Below are 21922 nucleotides of genomic sequence, written 5' to 3' on the forward strand. Positions count from 1 at the left end.
ACAAAAGTATGTTTTTATACCGATCTTTGTTTCAACACATGGCTGCTTTTTTAAGCTATTCAACCCAAGAGCTGAAGACGTCTTCTCTGTACTGCAGAGAGTGGGTACCTTCCAGTGTTATCTGTCCACCCCCATGTTCTACCCCTGGTCACGGCACCTTACTAACTCACAAAATGACCTCCCTGGCACAGTTACCACTTCAGACTGGCAGGTATTGCACAGCACAGGCAAGGAGGGCCAAAGTGCTCTAGGGCGGCCCATTTAGGAGCTCTGCTCCCGAAGGGCTCCGGGAAACAGTTCCAGGAGAGGGCAGGCCCGGCCTCAGAGGCATACCCAAGGATGGCTCTCATCGCGCCTGGTCTGTTCCTCTCATTCCTCCTGGCCAAGGCAAGAAGACCCGTAGATGGGATGGTTATGATCTGTTCACTGACAGCCGTGATTCCGGAAATAAGTGCTGTGTGGCAAGGCAAGTCCTGGCCCCTTGTGGAGTGGTGGTGGGTCATTTCGCAGTGCTGGGGAAGGAAGAGCAAAAGCCCCAGCTCTTCTGCGTAGCCGAGGCTGGGAAATTCGCGGCCCAGATCGAAAGGAGACAACCAGGATCTCTCCACAAGCCCAGGGACCCACGGCTGACCCCCTCCCCAAACAGCTGATACCGGTATTTCTGCCCAGCCTCGTGTAATAGAACAGGACTTTACTTCTTTTTTAAGGAAAATTCATACAGCCACTGATTACACAGAGCCATTTCTCAGTACTCTCTTCTTTCCACCTGAGAAACGGAAATACAACACGATTAGAATAATGCCAAAGAGATCGCTGGCTTATCATCTAGGGAACAAATACACATGTAATTCCTTGACACTTTATTGAATGCAAAGCAGGATTCAGCGTCTTCGTGGTACAGAGCTGAAGCCGGAGCCCAGGGAGGGGAAGACGTGCACCCTTGGAGTCCCGTCTTGTTGTGGGGAGACTAACCCATGTTCTTGCGGTTGCCATAGCCCCTAGGATGGGTATCCTTCCAGTCATCCCACTCCCGAGCTCGCTGGAGCGTTTGCTCATCCTCCTCATCTTCCTTTGGCTCCTGCTCTTCCTGTTGCTGAGCTGCTCTTCTGACCTCTGTCAAAGTAGACAAATGAGAAAGCGATGAGCAGCCAATGGCCTGTCAGGGGCCGCAGCAGCACTCTGGGCACAATCACATAAAAGGAGAACAAGGAACAGAGCTGGCTGCCTGCCCTGGGCCAGAGGTGGGGAGAGCACTATCTACCTGACAGAGGACATGTGAAGCGACAGTAAGAGGATGCTCTCAGTGCTTTCCACAACAAGGCCAAAACACAGAGGTCACCCCTCAGGAGGAATTCTATTTGGGGAAAGAGTGATTACTGAAATGGCTAAATGTCCCCCCCCCCAAAAAAAAAACAACAACACACCAACCAACCAATAAAACCCCAGCAAACCCAAAACACTAAAGTGAAAAATCTGGCCCGTCCGGCGTGGCTCAGTGGATTGAGTGTCATCCCAGGGACTGAGAGTTCAGGGCACAAGCCTGGGTTGTTGGCTTGATCCCCAGTAGGGGGCGTGCAGGAGGCACGATGTCTCTTTCACAATGTTTCTCTCTCTCCATTCCTCTCTCTAAAAAATAAAAACAACAGAAACATTTAAAAAAAAAAGCCACCCAGTTAAGTTGCCCCGTGAGTCCTCACCCTCAGAAACTATGGGTGGCAATAAACGTTTATTATTTTAAGTTGCTAAGTTTTAGAGTAATTTGTTACACAACAGTAGATAATACGCACCACTTCACTTAAAATAGGACAATCTCACAAAAAATAGTTCCATTTACTCTCTGTCCTTTTTGCTAAAGCTGTCATATGTATTCCATCTATATACATTATAAGCCCCACAGGACAATATAATTTTTGCTTTAAGAAGCCATATGTAGCCCTGTCTGGTTTAGCTCAGTGGTTAGAGTTTCAGCCCACGGACTGGAGAGTCCTGGCTTCGGTTTCTGCTAAGGGCACGTACCTGGGTTGCAGTTTCTCCCCGACCCCAGTTGGGGTCATGTGGGTGGCCACCACTCGATGTGTCCCTCTCATATCGATGTTTTTCTCTCTCTCCCTCCATCCCTCCCGCTCTATCTGAAGATAAATGCAAAAAACAAAAAAACAAAAACAAAAAAACAAAAAAAACCAGCCATATGTAGTTTTTAAAAGTTGGGAGTGGAGGGAGATAGCCCTTTGTATTTACCCACTTGATTACCATTTCTGTGGCTCCTCATTATCTCCTTTTTAAAAAAAAATTTTTTTCTTTATTGATGTAAGAGAGAGGAAGGGAGAGGGAGAGATGGAAACATCAATGAGAGAGAACATCGACTGGCCACCTCCTGCATGCCCCCCACTGGGGATCGGGCCCACAACCTGGGCACGTGCCCTGACCGGGAATTGAACCGGTGACTTTTTTTTTTTTTTTTTTTATCCTCACCCGAGGATATTTTTCCATTTTTTGTACAGATAGAGTGGGAGGGAGAGAGAGAGAAACATCGACGTGAAGGGACACATCGAGTGGCCGCCACTCACACGACCAACCAGGGCCGGGGACAAACTGCAACCGAAGTACGTGCCCTTAGCGGGAACCGAACCCGGGTCTCTCCGGACCGCAAGCCGACGCTCTAACCGCTGAGCCAAACTGGCCAGGGCATTGAACCGGTGACCTCTTAGTGCAGGGGTCCAGGCTCAACTACTGAGCCACACCAGCCGGGCTTATTCTCTCTTTTTTCAAACACCGATTGCCGCCTCCTGCACGAGCATGTTTCCTGGACTGGGAATCGACCTGGCAAACACCTGGTGCACAGGCTGACACCCAACTAACTGAGGCACTCTGGCCAGGGTTCTCCATTCTTTCGTGAATATTCAAGTTTCTATCTGGTATTATCTCCTTCAGCCTGAAAAACTGGCGTTTCTCATAATGTCAGTTTCCTGGTGAAGAATTCCTTCAGCTATCATTTATCTGGAAATGTCTTAATTATGCCTTCATTTTAATGGAAATTTTCACTGGATATAAAGTTCTGGGAAGAAAGGGTCCCCCCAACCCCCAGCACTTTAAAGATGTTGCTCCACTATCTCTGGCTTCCACTGTTTCTAATGGGAAGCTGGCAACTATTCCTATCATCTTTCTGTTATATGTAATGCGTACTGTATCTGTGGCTGCTGCTTTTTCTTTGGTGTTTAGCAGTTTGACCATGATGTCCTTATGGGTGAGTTTCTTTATTCATTGTGTTTCACATATTTGAGAAAAATGTCAGCCATCATTTCTTCAACTCTTTTCTGGCCCCTTCTCTCTCCTTCTGTTGGTGTGGTATTCTAACTGACCTTTATGTACAGTTCCACAAGTCACTGAGGCTACGTATTTCCAATCGTTTTTGTTTTTCAGATGGGCTAATTTGTGCTGGTTTCTCTTCAAAGTTAACCGACACTTTCTCCTGTCACTGCCCATCTTTTAAGCTCATCCAATGATTTTTAGGGTTCAGATACTGTATTTTTCGTCCCAGAATTTTTGTATACAGTTTGTACTTCTCTGCTGAGACATCTTATCTTTTAATTCATTACAAGTATATTCCCCCTTTGCCCTTGAACACGGACCTAAGCTGCTTTAAAGTCCTTCTCTGTTAATTTCAGCATGAGTCATCTTGGGGTTGGTCTCCACTGACTGCTTTCCTCTTCAGTATAAGTAACATTTTCCTGTTCTTTTCATATGTAGAGTAGTTTATAATGGGATCCCAGATTTTGTAAGTGGTATGTTCTACAGATTCTGAATTGTTTCATTCCATTAAAGGATATTGATTTTTCATTTTAGCAGTTAATTTATCTAAAACCAAACTTCCAAATTCTATTTCCTCTGCATTGGGTGGCAGCTGCATTCTCCATTCAGTTATCTCAACCCTCCCTAGGGTGCTTGGAATCTATCCTGTGTGTGTAGAACTTGCATCAGCCAGAGATGTGGGCAGGTTTATATAGAGAATTAGGACTCCTCCTCTGTGGTTCTCTCCTTTCTGGGATATTCTTCTCTATTCAGTTGCTATAGTCACAGTGAATTCAGTTCACTCACTGCACCACTAATAGGACTGCAAGTATCTCTCCAAGTTTTACCTGCTCACATCATAACACCTGCAGCTGGCCCATGGGGAAAAAGTGATAAAAAAAAACAAACAAACAGAAAAGCGAGGATTCCAAAATGGTGGCAAAGTGAATGGAAGCTACACAGACCGTCTCCCAGGACCAAACTGGAATTACAACTGAAACACAGACAAATTGATGTGAAAACACAACAGAAAAGCAGCTAGCAAGGACCATATAACCAGGGACACTGACTCGATCCTGGTAGGATTGTGGAGGCGCAAGAGGGGGTCTGGGAGCCCACGGACAGCAGCGGCCTTAGCAGTGAGCAGCGCCCTCGGGGTTACACTCCCAAGCAGCTCCACAGCGCAGAGCTGGGACAGAGGCTAAAAAAACCACAGCCACTCACCTTGGGCTCCAGCAGAGGGAGGGTGGACTGGACAAGAACTGTGTGGGGATACTTGGGATTGGAGGGCACTCAGAGTTTTTGCTGAGTTGTGGCCACCAAGGATGGTGGCCATATTGCTCCCTCCCAGGGCTCTGGGGAGAAGCAGTGGTCCCTCCATCTGAGATTCAACCCCACCCAGGTGGGCCATTGAAATGCAAATTGAGGCTCATTACCAACCAGCACCTGCCCCACCCTTGGGAAATCCCCATACACTGAGCACCTGAGGGAGTTTTTCATTCAACTGAGAACCCAAGGCTCTTCAAGTAACCACTATTGATAACCTCCAGGCAAAGAGCTGGAGGATAACTGAACCATTCCTGGGCTTGCAACCCTGCCCAGGAAAGTAAGACCTGACAGTGGTGTTTAACATGGGCCCACCCAGGCTCATCCAAACCCAGGAGAGGGAGGCACAAACAGCACAACACCAACACCCACAGGGAAAATTTGGCAGGCTCCAAAGCCCACTGTGATAGCCAAAATGGCGAAACACAGAAACAAATGCCAAATGAAAGAACAAGAGACCTCTACCAAAGATGAGATAAATGAGCAGTTAAGCAAGTTGACAAAGCTAGAATTCAGAGCCATGATCTTGAGGAAGCTCAACAGCATGAGTTAGGACATCAACACCATGAGTGAAGACATAGAAATGTTGAAAATCAACCAACTGGAAATTAAAAACCACCAAGAAGATATGAAGAATGACATATCAGAAATAAAGAACACATTGGAAGGTCTAAACAGCAGAGTAGAGAAATCTGAGGACCAGATCAGTGAATTAAAAGACAGGGTACAAAAAAATCAACCAATCAGAAAAACAAAAGAAAAAAAAATTAAAAAACAGGAAGACAGCTTAAGAGAATTGTGGGACAACTGGAAACGTAATAATATTCACATCATAGGAGTCCCCAAAGAAGAAGAAAATGAGCAAGGGTTAGAGAATTTATTTGAAAAAACAGTGACAGAAAACTTCCCTAATTTGGTGAAGGGAGAAGGCATTCAAGTTCAAGAAGCACAGAGAGCCCCAAGTAAGAAGAATCCGAACAGGCCCACACCAAGACACATAGTAATTAAAATGCCAAAAATTAAAGACAAAGAGAGAATCCTAAAGGCAAAAAGAGATAAGCAACAGGTTACCTACAAAGGAACCCCCATTAGGCTCTTAGCTGACTTCTCAACAGAAACACCACAGGCAAGAAGGGAATGGCACGAAGTAATCAAGGTCATGAAAAACAAGGATCTGAATCCAAGACTACTCTCTACCCAGCAAGGCTATCATTCAAAATAAAAGGTCAAATAACGAGCGTCCCAGACAAAAAAACGCTAAGGGAATACATTAGCACCAAACCAGCACTCTAAGATATGTTAAAATGACTGCTATAATTAGTAGAAAAAATAGGAAGAAAAATATAACCACACTAAACAAAAATGGCAATAAATAAGTACATATCATTAATCACCTTAAATGTAAATGGATTGGATGCTCCAATAAAAAGACACAGAGTAGCTGATTGGATAAGAAAGCAGGACTCATCCATATGTTGTTTCCAAGAGACCCACCTCACAACAAAAGACTCACATAGGTTGAAAGTGAAGGGATGGAAAAAAATCTTCCAAGCAAACGGAAAGGAAAAAAAAGCTGGAGTAGCAATACTCATATCTGATAAAATAGATTTCAAAATGAAGGCCATAACTAGAGACAAACAAGGCCACTGTCCGATAGCCTGGGAACTGGCGCCAGGCAAACTGCTCAGCCATTACCTCGCTTACCCAACCTAGACTCCCACCCTGTTTCAGGAACTGTTTGCCCCGAACTCATAGATCAACTCCTGTCCCATTCTCCTGTCCTAGTCCAGGAACTGTTTGCCCTGGGACAATAGACTCACATTCCAGGGGCTCCCATGAGTAGCCATGCAGGACCTAACCCTAACAACAAATTCCCGCTGCCACAGGCGCAGATATAAAAATCACAAACCCCAGCATCGGGCGCGGCTTCTCGGACTCGACCCCCCGAGTCTGTGAACCCACCCGGAGTGTACCCAATAGAGCCTGATTTCTGCTTATTCAGCTGTTTGGCTCTTCGGTTTCTTTCTACCTCCCACCAGCGGCGCCTGGCTACCTTACATCTGGTGCCGAAACCCGGGAGAGGGGTTTTGCGACCCGCCTCGGTCCCTGCAGGCTGAGGCGAGAGTCCCCCCTCTCCCTCCCTGCCTCGTGCCGCCCTCCACCGCTTTGAATTCGGAGCTCCCTGCAGATACGGCTTGCACCCGTAAGTAATTCGATCCCTTTCCCTTCCTGCTGGACCCCTCTGTCCCCGCCTGGGGTCTCTCATCCTAGACTCGGCTGTCCACTCACGACTCCTGGAGTCTATATAGGGGGCCTGATTAAAAGGGACGCCTTTCAGTCACCCCTCTATCACTGTCCGGAGACAGGTATCTGGAAGGGACGCCTCCCTCATCCCCTTTCTCCTCCGACACTTACGGGTCCCGAAGGCCACTAAATTATGGGGAACTCCGAATCCAAAATAGACCCTAAGACTCCTTTAGGATGTCTTCTTATAAATTTCTCCAAATTGGGATACTCTCAGACCCTCCACAAGAAGAAACTCATCTTCTTGTCCCAGGTCGCTTGGCCTCAATACACCCTAGACAACCAGTCTCACCGGCCGCCTATGGGTACTTTTGACTTCAACGTCCTCCGGGACCTGGCCAATTTTTGCCGGCGGACCGGAAAGGACTCTGAGATCCCATACATTCAGGCTTTTTGGGACCTCCGCTCCCGCCCTGACCTTTGCTCACACTGCTCCACTCTCCAGATTCTCCTAGCCCAGACTTCCCCTTCCCCAAAGGCACCTCCTATAGACCCCCCTCCTTACTCTCTGCCCGATGACCTCCCTGATCACCTATCACCTCCCCCAACCCTCCTCGGAGAAGACCCCCGGTCCTGACCCGGCTCCGGCTGCCCCACCTCCCGCTGACCCCCTGGGCTCTCCTGTAGCAGCCCATACCCGATCTCACACTCCCAATCCCCGCCTGCTGTCCTGGCCCCTCTCCGCGAGGTGGCTGGGGCAGAAGGACTGGTGCGGGTACATGTCCCCTTCTCCCTCCAGGACCTCTCTCAGATCGAAAAGCGGTTAGGATCCTTCTCAGCTGACCCCTCAACCTACATCAGAGAATTCCGATACCTGTCCCAGACTTATGACCTGACATGGCATGACATCACAGTAATCTGCACCTCCACTCTCACCCCTGAGGAACATGAGCGTATCCTCTCTGCCGCCAGGCAGCAGGCAGACAGAGCCCACCTGGTAGACAATACTGTCCCCCTTGGCAATGAAGCAGTTCCCCAGGATGATCCTGCATGGAACTATCAGGCCGGCCCTGGATCTAATATTCCACGCCGGAACCTCATGCTCCGATACCTCCTTCGGGGTATGGACGCAGTCTCCAATAAGGTAGTTACCTATGACAAATTGAGAGAAATTACCCAGCTCCCCAAAGAAAACCCGGTCCTTTTTCTCAACCGCCGGCAGGAGGCCCTGGTTCGCTATACCCGCCTAGACCCGGGGTCCCGCAACGGGGCCACAATCCTAGCCTCCCACTTTATCTCCCAGTTCACCCCTGATATCAGAAAAAAACTAAAAAAGGCTGAAGAGGGCCCTGAGACTCCCATCCAAGACCTGGTAAAAATGGCTTTCAAAGTTTTCAACGCCCGAAAGGAGACAGCTGAAGCGGCCCGGCAGGCGCGGCTGCAACAGAAAGTCAGCCTCCAGACCCAAGCCTTGGTGGCGGCCCTCCGGCCGGCAGGGGAACCGGCAAAAAGACTGACCTCCAAAGGAGGACAGCGCACGCCCCCGGGCGCCTGTTTCAAATGCGGAAAGGAAGGCCACTGGGTGAAGGCCTGTCCGCAGCCTAGGCCCCCCACCAAGCCTTGCCCTCAATGCAAACAAATGGGCCACTGGAAGTCGGACTGCCCGACCCTGGCTCAGCCCTCGGCACCTCAATGCAGGGGGACTGAGAACCAGACATTCCCGGCCCTAGAACTGCTGGGGCTAATGGACGACTGAGGGGGCCCTGGCTCTTTGAGTCCGGTTACCCTCGCCAAGCCCAGGGTCATGCTCCAGGTAGCGGGTAAGTCTGTCTCCTTTTTGGTAGACACGGGGGCTACCTACTCTGTCCTTCCCTCTCATTCGGGCCTTACAGTTCCTTCCCAGGTCTCGGTCATGGGAATTGATGGATCACCCTCGACCCCACGGCGGACGACCCTCCTTAACTGCCTATTTGAGGGTCACCCGTTCTCTCACTCCTTCCTAGTCATGCCCTCATGCCCAGTCCCCCTCCTGGGGAGAGACATTCTGTCCAAACTCCAGGCAAGCATCTCATTCTCCCCGAAACAGACCTTCTTGCTGGCACTGGTGCCGGTCCCGACCTTGAGCCTGACCCAGACCCCAAAGTCCAGCTCCTACCTGGAGTCCACCCCGAGGTCTGGGACACGGATACCCCCACCATTGCTTCCCACCACACTCCTGTTTTAATTAAACTCAAAGACCCATCTTCTTTTCCTAATTGCCCGCAATTCTCCATCTCACACGCTCATAGGATGGGACTCCTGCCCATCATCACCAGGCTTAGGACACAAGGCCTCCTGATCTCCACCAATTCACCTTGTAATACTCCCATTCTCCCCGTTAAAAAGGCCTCAGGACAGTACCGCCTTGTTCAGGTCCTCCGCATCATCAACGTGGCGCGGCGGTCGTCCCCATTTCCCCAGTAGTCCCCAATCCCTACACCCTTCTCTCTCACATTCCCCCTACCACCACCCATTTTTCAGTCCTTGACCTCAAGGATGCCTTCTTCACCATACCCCTCCACCCGGATTCCCACTTCCTATTTGCCTTTACCTGGGAGGACCCTGTTTCCAATACCGCTCAACAACTGACCTGGACGGTCCTCCCCCAAGGATTCCGGGACAGTCCTCACCTATTTGGACAAGCATTAGCTGCAGACCTACTCACTTGCAATTTAACTCCCTCCACCCTTTTACAATATATAGACGATCTTCTGATCTGCTCACCAACCAAGGCCGATTGCCTCACGGCCACCACCCTCGTACTGAATTTCCTTTGCAGCAAGGAATATCGGGTATCCGCCAAGAAGGCACAAATAGCCACCTCGTCTGTCACTTACCTTGGCCTCCTAGTCACCCCGACCCATCGAGCCATTACCACCGACAGGCTACAGGCTCTTCGGGGCCTGCAGCTCCCTAACTCGGCGGCTGAAATCCAGTCATTTCTGGGACTGGTAGGCTTCTTTCGCCACTGGGTCCCAGGCTTTGCCCTTCTAGCCAAACCCCTCTATCTGGCGGCCAAAGAAACGTCCGAGGGGCCCTTGACGTCCCCCGAAGGTGTTCGCCAGGCCTTCTCGGCCTTCCTGAAGGCCCTCTGCTTGGCCTCGGCCCTGGCCTTACCTAATCCCTCACGACCCTTCATCCTATATACTGAGGAGAGACACCACTTAGCTCTCGGAGTCTTAGCCCAACCGACGGGTCCAACTCTGGTCCCGGTAGCCTATCTCTCCAGAGAGCTGGACCCCACGGTTCGCGGATGGCAGCCCTGTCTCCGAGCTCTTGCAGCTGCAGCCGATCTCACCACCAAGGCTCTGCAGATCAACCTCCAACAACCATTACAGGTCTTCTCTCCCCATCGCCTTACAGACCTTCTCTACACCAGGCTCTGGCCCATCTTGGGCCCTCCCGACTCCAGCTGTACCACCTCCTCTTTATAGAAAACCCCTCTATCACCCTCTCCAACTGTAGCCCTCTTAATCCAGCTACCCTCCTTCTCGTCTCTGACCTGCCCGTCTCTACACACTCCTGCCTCGAAATCTTAGAGCAATCTAAATCTCCCCGACCCGACCTAATGGCCCATCCCCTGCCAGAAGCCCAACATACCCTTTACATAGATGGCAGCTCAAGCTCCAAACCACCGGGGCCCCGGCGGGCCGCCTATGCCATCGTCTCTGACACCCAGGTCATAGAAACTAACAGCTTCCCCTTAGGGACCACCTCACAACAGGCCGAACTAGTCGCCCTGACCCGGGCCCTCATCTGGGCCAAAAATAAGACAGTCAACATATACACAGACTCCAAATATGCCTTTCTCATCGCACACTCCCACTGTATGATTCGGAAGGAACGAGGCTTCCTCACGACCAAGGGAATGCCTGTTCTCAATGGCACACTCATTTCTAGGCTCATTCAGGCCATCCAACTCCCTTCGCGGGTGGCCATTATGCATGCAAGGGCCACCAGACCTCCAATTCCCCTGTTGCTAAGGGAAACGCCTTTGCCGATGAGACAGCTCGCTCCATAGCGCGTGCACACCCCACCTCTGCTATATGCTTTCTCTCAAAAACACACAGACCACAATATTCCTCCACAGAGCAAGACCTTTTTCAATCTTCCCCGGAGATCCAGCTCAAGGATGGATGGGCATTCAAGGACAACCTCCTCATCCTCCCAGATTCTCAGAGATACCAGATAATCTCTGACATCCACAAGTCCCTACATATTGGACCTAAGGCTCTTTACCATTTCCTCTCTCCCCTCTTCCACCCCAACCGCCTCCAGCAAACCATTCAAGCCGCCCATTCCTCCTGCTCTACCTGTTCCAGGACAAACAGCCAGGGGGCCTGCCACATCCATCGCCCACTTCACCAGATGCGGGGCCATCTCCCCGGATAGGACTGGCAGGTCGATTTTACCCACATGCCCAGACACAAAAATCTTAAATATCTTTTAACTATGGTTGATACCTTTTCAGGATGGATTGAGGCCTTTCCCACCACCTCAGAATCTGCGGGGACTGTAGCTGACCACCTGGTCTGGGACATCATCCCTTGCTTCGGCCTGCCTACCTCCATTCAGTCAGACAACGGGCCCACCTTCATCTCCAAGGTCACAGAGGCTGTCTCCACCTCCCTCCACATCCAGTGGAGACTGCATGTGGCCTACCACCCTCAGTCGTCTGAGGCAGATCACCTCTCGGGCTCAGCTGTCGATGCAGAATCGAAGGGCCCTGGACCTCCTCACAGTGGAACACGGAGGAACCTGTCTCTTTCTTGGGGAAGAATGTTGCTATTATATCAACGAAGCAGGTTTGGTAGAAACCCGCGTTGAAACCCTCCACCAGCTAAGTTCAGAACTTAAAAAAACAAAAATTCTCAGTAGACGCCTCCTCCTGGTGGAATTCCTCCATGTACTCCTTATTCCTCCCCCTCCTCGGCCCAACCATCATCATAATAATTATACTGCTAATTGCCCTGTTTTCTCCACTTCATCCAGGACTAATTCGCACAGCTCACACGGACAATAGAGGTCCACCAAATGATGCTACAACATTACCAACCCTTGACCAGTCCCCCAGACTTCGACCACACCAACTCGGGACCCCCCCTCCTCTGACGCTGCCCCCGTGCAGCAGGAAGTAGTCAGAAAGACGACCTGGCCTCTATTCCTATATCACAGAGTCAGGAATGCCCGATAGCCTGGGAACTGGCGCCAAGCAAATTGTTCAGCCATTACCTCGCGTATCCAACCTAGACTCCCACCCTGTTTCAGGAACTGTTTGCCCCGAACTCATAGATCAACTCCTGTCCCGTTCTCCTCTCCTAGTCCAGGAACTGTTTGCCCCGGGACAATAGACTCACATTCCAGGGGCTCCCATGCGTAGCCACGCAGGACCTAACCCTAACAACAAATTCCCGCTGCCATAGGTGCAGATATAAAAATCACAAACCCCAGCATCGGGTGTGGCTTCTAGGACTCGACCCCCGGAGTCTGTGAACCCGCCTGGAGTGTACCCAATAAAGCCTGATTTCTGCTTATTCGGCTGTTTGGCTCTTTGGTTTCTTTCCACCTTCCACCGGCAGTGCCTGGCTACCTTACAGCCACTACATAATATTGAAAGGATCTACCCAACAGGAAGATATAATCTTGATAAATATATATGCACCCAATATAGGAGCACCAAAATATATTAAAAATCTTCTGGAGGACTTCAAAGGAGAAATTGACAGCAATACAATCATAGCAGGGGACTTCAACACCCCACTGACATCACTGGATAGATCCTCTAGACAAAAAATTAGCAAGGAAACAGAGTCTCTAAATGAAGTACTAGACCAAATGGATTTCATAGATATCTACAGAGATTTATACCCCAAAACTAGAGAATTCACATTCTTCTCAAATGCACATGGGACATTCTCAAAGATAGACCACTTGTTAGCACACAAACTAAATCTCTACAAGTTCAAGAAGACTGAAATCATATCAAGCATCTTCTCAGATCACAATGGCATGAAACTAGAAATCAATTGCAACAAGAATATGCAAAGACATTGGTACACATGGAGGCTAAATAGCATGTTATTAAACAATGAATGGGTTACCGAGGAGATCAAGGAAGAAATTAAAAACTTCCTGGAATCCAATGAAAATGAACACACAACACAAAATCTATGGGATGCAGCGAAAGCAGTTTTGAGAGGGAAGTTCATTGTACTACAGGCCTACCTCAAGAAACAAGAAAAATTTCTAATAGACTATCTAACCTCACAACTTAAAAAACTAGAAAGCAAACAAAAAGAAAACCCCAGAGCAAGCAGAAGGAAGGAAATAGTAAAGATCAGAGCAGAAATAAATGACATGGAGACCAAATAAACAATTCAAAGGATCAATGAAACAAAGAGCTGGTTTTGAGAAAAGATAAACAAAATTGATGGACCCTTAGCTAGACTCACCAAGAAACAAAGAGAAACAAAGAGAGAGAACCCAAACACACAAAATAAGAAATGAAAGAGGAGAAGTAACAACTGACATCACAGAAATACAAAAGATCGTTAACAACTACTATGAACAATTATATGGCAACAAATTCGACAATCTGAGTGAAATGGACAAATCTCTAGAAAACATAGTCTCCTAAAACTGGGCAGGGAAGAGATAGAAAACTTGAACAGACCAATAACAACTAAGGAAAGTGAAGAGGTAATCAAGATTCTCCCAGCAAATAAAAGCCCAGGCCCGGATGGCTTCACGGGGAAGTTTTACCGAACATTCAAAGAAGAACTAACACCCATTCTCCTCAAACTATTTCAAAAAATTCAAGAAGAAGGAAGACTTCCAAACACGTTTTATGAGGCCAGAATAATTCTAATTCCAAAACCAGAAAAAGACACTACAAAGAAAGAAAACTACAGGCCAATATCCCTGATGAACATAGATGCCAAAATCCTGAACAAAATACTAGCAAATCGGATCCAGCAATACATCAAAAAAATTATTCACCATGACCAAGTGGGATTCATCCCAGGGATGCAAGGCTGGTACAATATTCGCAAATCAATAAATGTGATATACCACATAAACAAAATGAAGAATAAAAACCACATGATGATATCAATAGACGCTGAAAAAGCATTTGACAAAACCCAGAACCCATTTCTGATAAAAACGCTCAGCAATGTGGGAATAGAGGGGTCATATTTCGACATTATAAAAGCCATATATGAAAGACCTACAGCCGACATCATACTCAATGGGCAAAAACTAAAAGCATTTCCCTTAAGAAAAGGAACAAGACAGGGATGCCCACTTTCACTACTCTTATTTAACATAGTACTGGAGGTCTTAGCCACAGCAATTAGGAAGAAAAAATAAAAGGGATCCAAATTGGAAAGGAGGAAGTGAAACTGTCATTATTTGCACATGACATGATGTTATACATAGAAAACCCTAAAGACTCCATCAAAAATCTACTAGACTTAATAAATGAATTTGGCAAAGTAGCAGGATACAAAATTAACGTCAAGAAATCGATGGCAACATAAACAAAGGAAAAAATGAGCACATGGGACTATATGAAAGTAAAAAGCTTCTGCACAGCAAAAGAAACAACCATCAAAATGGAAAGGCAACCCACTGTATGGGAGAGCATAATTGCCAATGATACCTCAGATAAGGGGTTAATTTCCAAAATATATAGAGTACTCATACAACTCAACAAAAGGAAGACAAAGAACCCAATTAAAAAATGGGCAGAGGAGCTGAATAGACACCTCTCCAAACAGGACATACAGATGGCCAAGAGACAATATGAAGAAATGCTCAACATCACTAATCATCAGAGAGATGCAAATTAAAACAACAATGAGATATCACCTCACACCTGTCAGAATGGCCGCCATCAACAAATCATCAAACAAATGTTGGTGAGGGTGTGGAGAAAAGGGGACTCTAGTACACTGCTGGTGGGAATGCAGACTGGTGCAGCCACTATGGAAAACACTATGTTGTTACCTCAAAAAATTAAAAATTGAACTTCCATTTGACCCAGTGATCCCACTTCTAGGAATATACCCTAAGAAGCCTGAAACACCAATCAGAAAGAATATATGTACCCCCATGTTCATAGCAGCTCTATTTACTTGGGCTGTTTCCAGATCTTAGCTATTGGATAGCTAAGAATGGATGAAAAAGCTGTGTTACATATACACAGTGGCGTACTATGCAGCTGTAAGAAAGAAAGATCTCTTATCCTTTGAGACGACATGGAGGTACCTGGAAAACATTATTCTAAGCAAAACAAGCCAAGCAGAAAAAGACAAATACCACATGATGTCACTTATTTGTGGAATATAATGATCACAACAGTCTGAGGAATAGGGTAGACCCAGAGACGTGGAAGTAGGGTACAGACTGACAATCAGAAGAGGGGGTGGTGGGGGAAGGGAAGAGATAAACCACAGAACTTATATGCATGTATGCATAACCAATGCACATGGACAACAAAGCTGGGGACGGGGTGGGGGAAATGGGGAGCAGGGTGTCAATGTGGTAAAAAAGGAGAAACATCTGTAACAAAAATAAAATAAACAAATAAATATTTTTAAAAATACAATGTTAAAAAAAAAAACAAAACAACAGAAAAGCCTTTCAAATGACCACTCTTCTTTCCTCTGTGCTACATTTGAAAATGCAGTGGAACATGGCATATTAAGGCCTGAATTAAGATTCTAGCCTAGCCACTTTTTAGCTATGTTGACTTTGCATAAGTCAGTTCTCAGACACCATTTCTTCATACTAAAATGGGGTTAATAATGTCTGCTTCACGGGGTTATTAAGAGCAAATGAGATAATACATGAGCTATGGAACCTGAGGCTCAGAGGGGCTAGACGATGTCCTATCACGTGGTAGGAGTAATTGGTTACCCCAGCTGCCTGGGCTTTTTCTGCTAATACCATGTTGCTTCCATCTTTCTAATGACCACTCTTCTCCACTTTCCCCTCCCAAAGACACCTCCAGGTATCTACTAGGATCTAATTACCAAGTTGGGCACCAAGAATACAGTAAGTCCAAATCCTTGCCCTCAGGAAGTTCCAGATACCACTCCTTTCTTATAAATGTTGACTGACCTCCACTGTATGTCTGCTTTTGGTCACTCTCCAGTGCCTTCAGGTTTTTTTTTTAATCCTCACCCGAGGACATTTTTCCATTTTTTGTTCAGATAGAGTGGGAGGGAGAGAGAGGAAGAGAGGGATGGGGGGAGAGAGAGAGAGAGAGAGAGAGAGAGAGAGAGAGAGAGAGAGAGAGAGAGAGAAACATCGACATGAAAGGGACACATCAAGTGGCTGCCACCCGACCAACCAGGGCCGGGGACAAACTGCAACCGAGGTATGCGCCCCCAGCAGGAACGGAACCTGGGTCTCTCTGGACCACAGGCCAACGCTCCAACCACTGAGCCAAACCGGCCAGGGATGCCTTCAGGTTTTTTAAAAATAGTTTTTCCAGTTTGTAATTGTTAACTGTAAGAGGTGTTCACCTAACGCAACCTGCTCTGCCAATACCAGAAGTGGAACTGTTATCTGTGGATTTTTGGTTTTGTTATCTAGTTGCTCAGCCTGTTTTTATTATTATTATTATTATTTGCTTTAATATGTTTTTATTGATTTTTAGAGAGGAAGGGAGAGGAATAAAGAAACATCAATGAGAGAAAAACACCCATCAGCTGTCTGAGGATGGAGCCCACAACCCGGGCATGTACCCTGACTGGGAATCGAACCGGCAACCTCTTGGCACACAAGGTTAAAGCTCAACCAACTGAACCACACCAGCCGGGCTGCTCAGTCTGTTTTTATGCCATAATATTTGGAGAGGTTAAAACAGTACACCTCTCCACTGCCCTTACCCTGCCAGAATGATCTGCTATTTATTTCACTAATAAATGAAAGAAAATACTGCCCAGAGTCTTTCTGTTCCTCAGAATCTTTGTCCAGATTACTTCTGCTCCTAAAGGACAGCAATACTTGGTCAGCATTGAACCCCTGGGGAGTAAGGGACTATAGTGTAAATACTTTCCTCCCAGCCCTTCATACCTGATGGTGTCTTGGCTATTCCCTGATCCGGTAAAGCTCCCATCTTCCGATGTTGTTCATACCAGTCATTCACTGTCATAGATGCCAGACTTGGATAACCAGCTCCAAATACTCTGCAAGAATCACAGTGTATTTAGAAAACTAAACATAAATAGTACCTTAAAAAGGGCTCTTCTCTTTAGCGACAAAGCCTGTGGAACTGTTATCCTCCCTCCCCTAACCAGCTTTCATGAGAAGATACATAGCCCAGGATCATCTCCCAATAAGCAATCCCAGAGGCCAATGCCTCCCAGACTAGTGATGACACTGTGAAAAGGGTGTTTACAGTTTGGGGGTCTAAAAGGTACACAGAGAAAGGGGACTCTCCTGACACCCTTGGAAAACCATCTCAAGAACCCAGATAGGCAAACATGTCCTTTTGAGAACTGGAGGCAATAATGGGAAGCAATTTTAAAGTGGACAATTCTCTATTTCATTCCTTTCTTCTTTCTGTTTTTAATTAACTAACTAACTGATTATTTTTATTGGCTTTCTTTGGAGCCTCTTTTAAAGCCCAGGTCTGTGAGGACAATGTCTGCTAAAGACAGAGAGATTATTAGAAGAGATAGCATCCCTTTGGTGAAAGAACAGCCTCCCAGGCAAAGCCATGACCTTTTAACAATGCCAGTTTGTCTGTTACCATGCACTGCAAATGAACCACATAAGCAAGGGGTTTGCAAAGGCAACCCACTTTTTAGTACCACCTACTTGGCTTGGGCCGCATCCCGAGTGAGAATGAAGGGTTTCATTGGAGGCCTGGTCTGATGAGATGAGCGAGAAGTTGATGCCTAAAAAGGAAATGAACTATCAGAAATGTGTTTGCCTTTTGCCCACCACACTATGCAGGACTCTTAGGTGTTTGGGTGCTGAAAGAGCCCTGGATTCAAAATTCAGTTACTCCGTACATATCAGTTTCTGAGATATAGCAGCACAATACTAACAATGGAGATTGCTTAGCTTTCCTAAGGACACCTGAGTACCCTGCTGAAAAGAAAGAGAAAGCTCTCCCAGGAGTAATCTCATCATAAGAAAAAAAAAATTACTTGGTTTTAAAATGCTTTCCCTCCAAAGGAGATGCCAAAGGTTCTCCACAATCCATCTAAATGCCTGGAGCTAAATGTTAGGCCCCTTTCCTCAGCCTGGCCTTCAGTGCTAATGTTCAATTATGACCCTGTAATTACGCTATTAACTGCTAAGAACCCCCTAGGGTACTTTAGAAGTGGATGTCCCTAAATGCAAGGGAGAAAGAATGGGTTAGTAGTTTTCACATATAGTAGAACTGTGGTTCTCGAACTTAATCTGTTCTGGAAGGCTGTTCAAGAAGGAATTTGTTTGAAAACCGAATCCCTTTTCCCCATTACAAATAATGTAAATTGAATTTTTAAAAAAAGAAATAATGTAAATTGAATTAATCTGTTCCAGACCCCCAAATGATTCCCTCTTTCAACATGTCTAATGTACTGTTTAATGTATAAACCAACACTTCTTAAATTCAGGGACCCCCCCCCCCCACGAGCCTTCACCGAATCCGTCAGCACTGCGTCCAGGGGCGTCTTTCAGGTCAGCAAGCAGCACCTTCGCTTTTTCACATGTCACTCCCTCCAAATTGCTGTCACCTGCTAACTGCTCTTCCTGTATCCACATCAGCAAGTTTTTCTACCTCTTCAATTGCCTGTGACCAATGTTTCTTCCACACCCTTAGCAACACTGGCACTCTTGATGACTTCTGTTTTAAAATTGTGCTAATGGTCCATTTTGCCAGCAACAAAACAAAACGATCTTCACAGCACAATTTCCTGAGACGTTAACAAGGTGAGGCTTAGTGGTAAACTGACTGGCATTCTCTCTTTTGTTTGTGGCCTGAGAGATGCTTTTTGTCATGCTGATGTATCAGCATGAAAGGGTTGTCAGGTCAAGAACCGAAGTTTTGTTCAATGACCAAGAGATTTTTTCTGTCAACAATTTGGTGGAGAACTGTTTGAGATGGGAGACATTGGGGAATGGAAGTTTTACTGTAAAGGTGTATAGGAATGTTTTAAGGAACCCTGGCTGTCCAGACACAAAATGAAACAAAGTCTGGTCAAAGAAAAGGTGGTTCACTTGGTTCGAGCTCCATTACTCCTAAAGCCAATTTCAATACCAAATGAGACAGCATGAAAGAGGAAAAACAACAGCAAAGAAGTGGGCAGGAGAGGACCCAGAAGAGTCCAGCCTCATACTGTTTAAAAACCACTCTAGTATGCCCAAGGCTTTATGGCCTCAGAATACTGATAGTTCATCTTTGACCCTGGAACCTCAGGAACTAGGCTGATGTTACCCTGAGGCCAAAGCTCTTGGGCTAATTAGCACAAATCAAATTAGGAGGGGCTTTCTCTGAAGTCTTAAATATCTTTCATTTTACCATCTTATTTCTACTCTTTTCTCTCTCTAGTTCTGCTCTTCTTCGCCACCTCCATCCTGTTCCTTCCCCTTTATCATAGTCAAGCGGATTTTACTTTACTACAGGGAAGTCTCCCTTCCCCGTGACATGGCACAAAATTATAAAGGACTAAAGTGTGGCACAGGTTAGAAGGCACTGGGGCGTGCTACTGTAAACCAGAGAGAAAGCCACTCTCGTGAACCTTCAGCCTTCTTCCACTGATCTCAGTAAGACAATGATTTTATGGAGACTTAAAAGGATTTTCGTTTGATCCTTGTCCCATAGAAATGCACATCTCTGACAGCAGCTTTCTGAGCTATACAGGTAGTGACCAGACTTACCTCTTTTGAAGAGTCTTTTCCTCTCAGGATGCTCATCTCCTGGTCAATGCTGTCAACCTCTTCTAAGCTGATACAAATCCACCTTCGAAGGCGAAGGAGGTAATACTCACGAACACGCTCATCATCGGCCTCACCACCTTCCACAGCAGATTTCATTTCAGACAACCTATCCTCCATCTCCTTCCTCTGCTTGTATCTGTTCCACGGAAAAGCATTACCCATGAACTTAAAAATACAGAGAGATTCCTTTAAAAAAAAGGCCACAGTAAGATTTTACCTTTGCAAGTGACCAGGCAGTCAGCACCCCCAATTTCCACTTTGGCAAAAGTATAGATTCTAGACTTAGCACTTGCCACCAAGGCAGTTTTCTCAAGACCTCAAGGCAAGGAAGGGATCAGCAGGGGCTGGAAAATACATCTGAAGCCAGAAAAGTGGAGCGGGAACCTGATCTGAGCAACTCCTCCCATCACCTTTAGAGGTAGAGTGCCTTAGTAATTTGATACCAACCTTTACTAGGTTGGGTGCTTAGTACCACACAATGTCCATTTGGGATTTACAGGTTCAAAGATTCATCTAATCTTCGGGGTCATTTGCCTGCCACTGATGTAGCAATTTCTTGTGAAACATCCTAAAAATGATCACCTTTTCTCTTCCCCTGGGCAAAACATTCCCAGCTCTTCTGACGCATCTAATATAAAGTCTCATAACCACCCTGCCTCCCTTTTTCAGTATGTGTTCTAGTATCTCATCGATCATTCGACAAATATTTACTGAGTACCTATTGTATGACAGACACTGTGCTCAGTGCAGGAGGCACAGCTGTGTACGCAAGAAAGTCCTTGCTCTCCTGAAGCCTTCATTCTAGTGGGAGAAGACAGACAGAGAGAAACAGATGGGGAGTCAGGTGCAGTAAGTGCTATGAAGAACGACGAGCAAGGTAAAGGGGAGAGACGGATGGTGCGAAAGGAAGGGTGCCGTTATATACGAGGTGATCAGGAGAGGCCTCTCTGAAGAAGTGACATTCGAGCAAAGATGTTAAAGAAATACAGAAGTGAGCCATGACAATATCTGGAAGGGTGTTTTGGTTTTGTTTTTTGAAGGAGAAAATCAAATTTTAATACATGTACATGGGAAACTCACATAAGCAAAATAGTCAGGGAAAGACAGGTATCACATGATCTCACTTACTTGTGGAATACAGTGAACAAAATAAGCTGACGAACAAAATAGAGAGACATGGAAGTAGGGAACAGACTGACAAACCTCAGAGGGAAGAGGGAAGGGGGTCAGGAAGCGATTAATTAAGTAACTTCCATGTGTGTATGCATAGCCCAGGGACACAGACAACAGAGTGGTGAAGGCCTCGGGCAGGGCAGGAACTGGGTGGAGGGGGGCAATGGGGGAAAAAGGGGTGACATCTGTAATACTCTTAACAATAAAAATAAAAAAACTAAAAAATCAAAGATAGGCAACATTGGGTATATATGACATTTTTGGACAAAGGAGAAAGGAGGGGGGATGGGGTATGAGACTTCAGCATTGAGAACGGGCAATTTACAGGTAGTTGAGGCAGGCAGAACATGCTGGGAACATGCATGGCGGGGGAAAGCCTTGCTTGGTGACTCAGAGACAATGGGACACGGGTATCTAGCTAACAGGTGCCTGCCTGAAGCCCTCTGGTTTACCCCACAATTCAAACAGGGCTGAGGCTACATCCTAGCATCCCCGTCATGAAGCAGGTTTCTCTGTCTGAATCTCTCGGACAGGAAAGGCCGGGCAGGGGGATCAAAGGTTCTTTCTGAGCCTTGCTTAATAAACCGCTTAAAATCAATATCCCCAAAAGGCAAAACTTTGGTTCTTTCTGGAAGGGTGTTTGTTCTAAGGGGGAGAAGCAAATCCAAAGTTCCGGGGTGGAAGAGTGCCTAGCCTAACGTGTCTGAGAAACAGCAGTAGGCCCGTGCGGCTGGCGTGAAGTGAAGAATGGCAGGAAATGAGGGCGGACAGTCAGGCCCATAAAGTGTAGAACCCAGTAGGGAATAAGACCCAATATATCAAGTGCCATGACATTCTGAGTGAGACGAAAAGCCACTGGAGGCTTCTGGATAGAATACATGACAAGGGATAGTGACATGGAAACTTT

At 46.7% G+C, this 21922-nt stretch overlaps 1 protein-coding gene across 1 annotated transcript in view; it reads right to left on the reverse strand.

Annotated features, from left to right (window-relative positions):
- Nucleotides 1-823: 823 nt before the first annotated feature.
- The window catches only part of IGBP1 (immunoglobulin binding protein 1), a 30390-nt gene continuing 9291 nt past the window's right edge, over nucleotides 824-21922 (reverse strand). Inside the window, 4 exon segments of the mRNA XM_036271546.1 lie at nucleotides 824-1113; nucleotides 16984-17096; nucleotides 17731-17810; nucleotides 19783-19978. Coding sequence (XP_036127439.1) covers nucleotides 968-1113; nucleotides 16984-17096; nucleotides 17731-17810; nucleotides 19783-19978 — 535 coding nt within the window. The 3' untranslated portion in view covers nucleotides 824-967.

This window comes from Molossus molossus, unplaced genomic scaffold (assembly GCF_014108415.1).
Source record: "Molossus molossus isolate mMolMol1 unplaced genomic scaffold, mMolMol1.p scaffold_m16_p_2, whole genome shotgun sequence".
Classification (NCBI taxonomy): domain Eukaryota; kingdom Metazoa; phylum Chordata; class Mammalia; order Chiroptera; family Molossidae; genus Molossus; species Molossus molossus.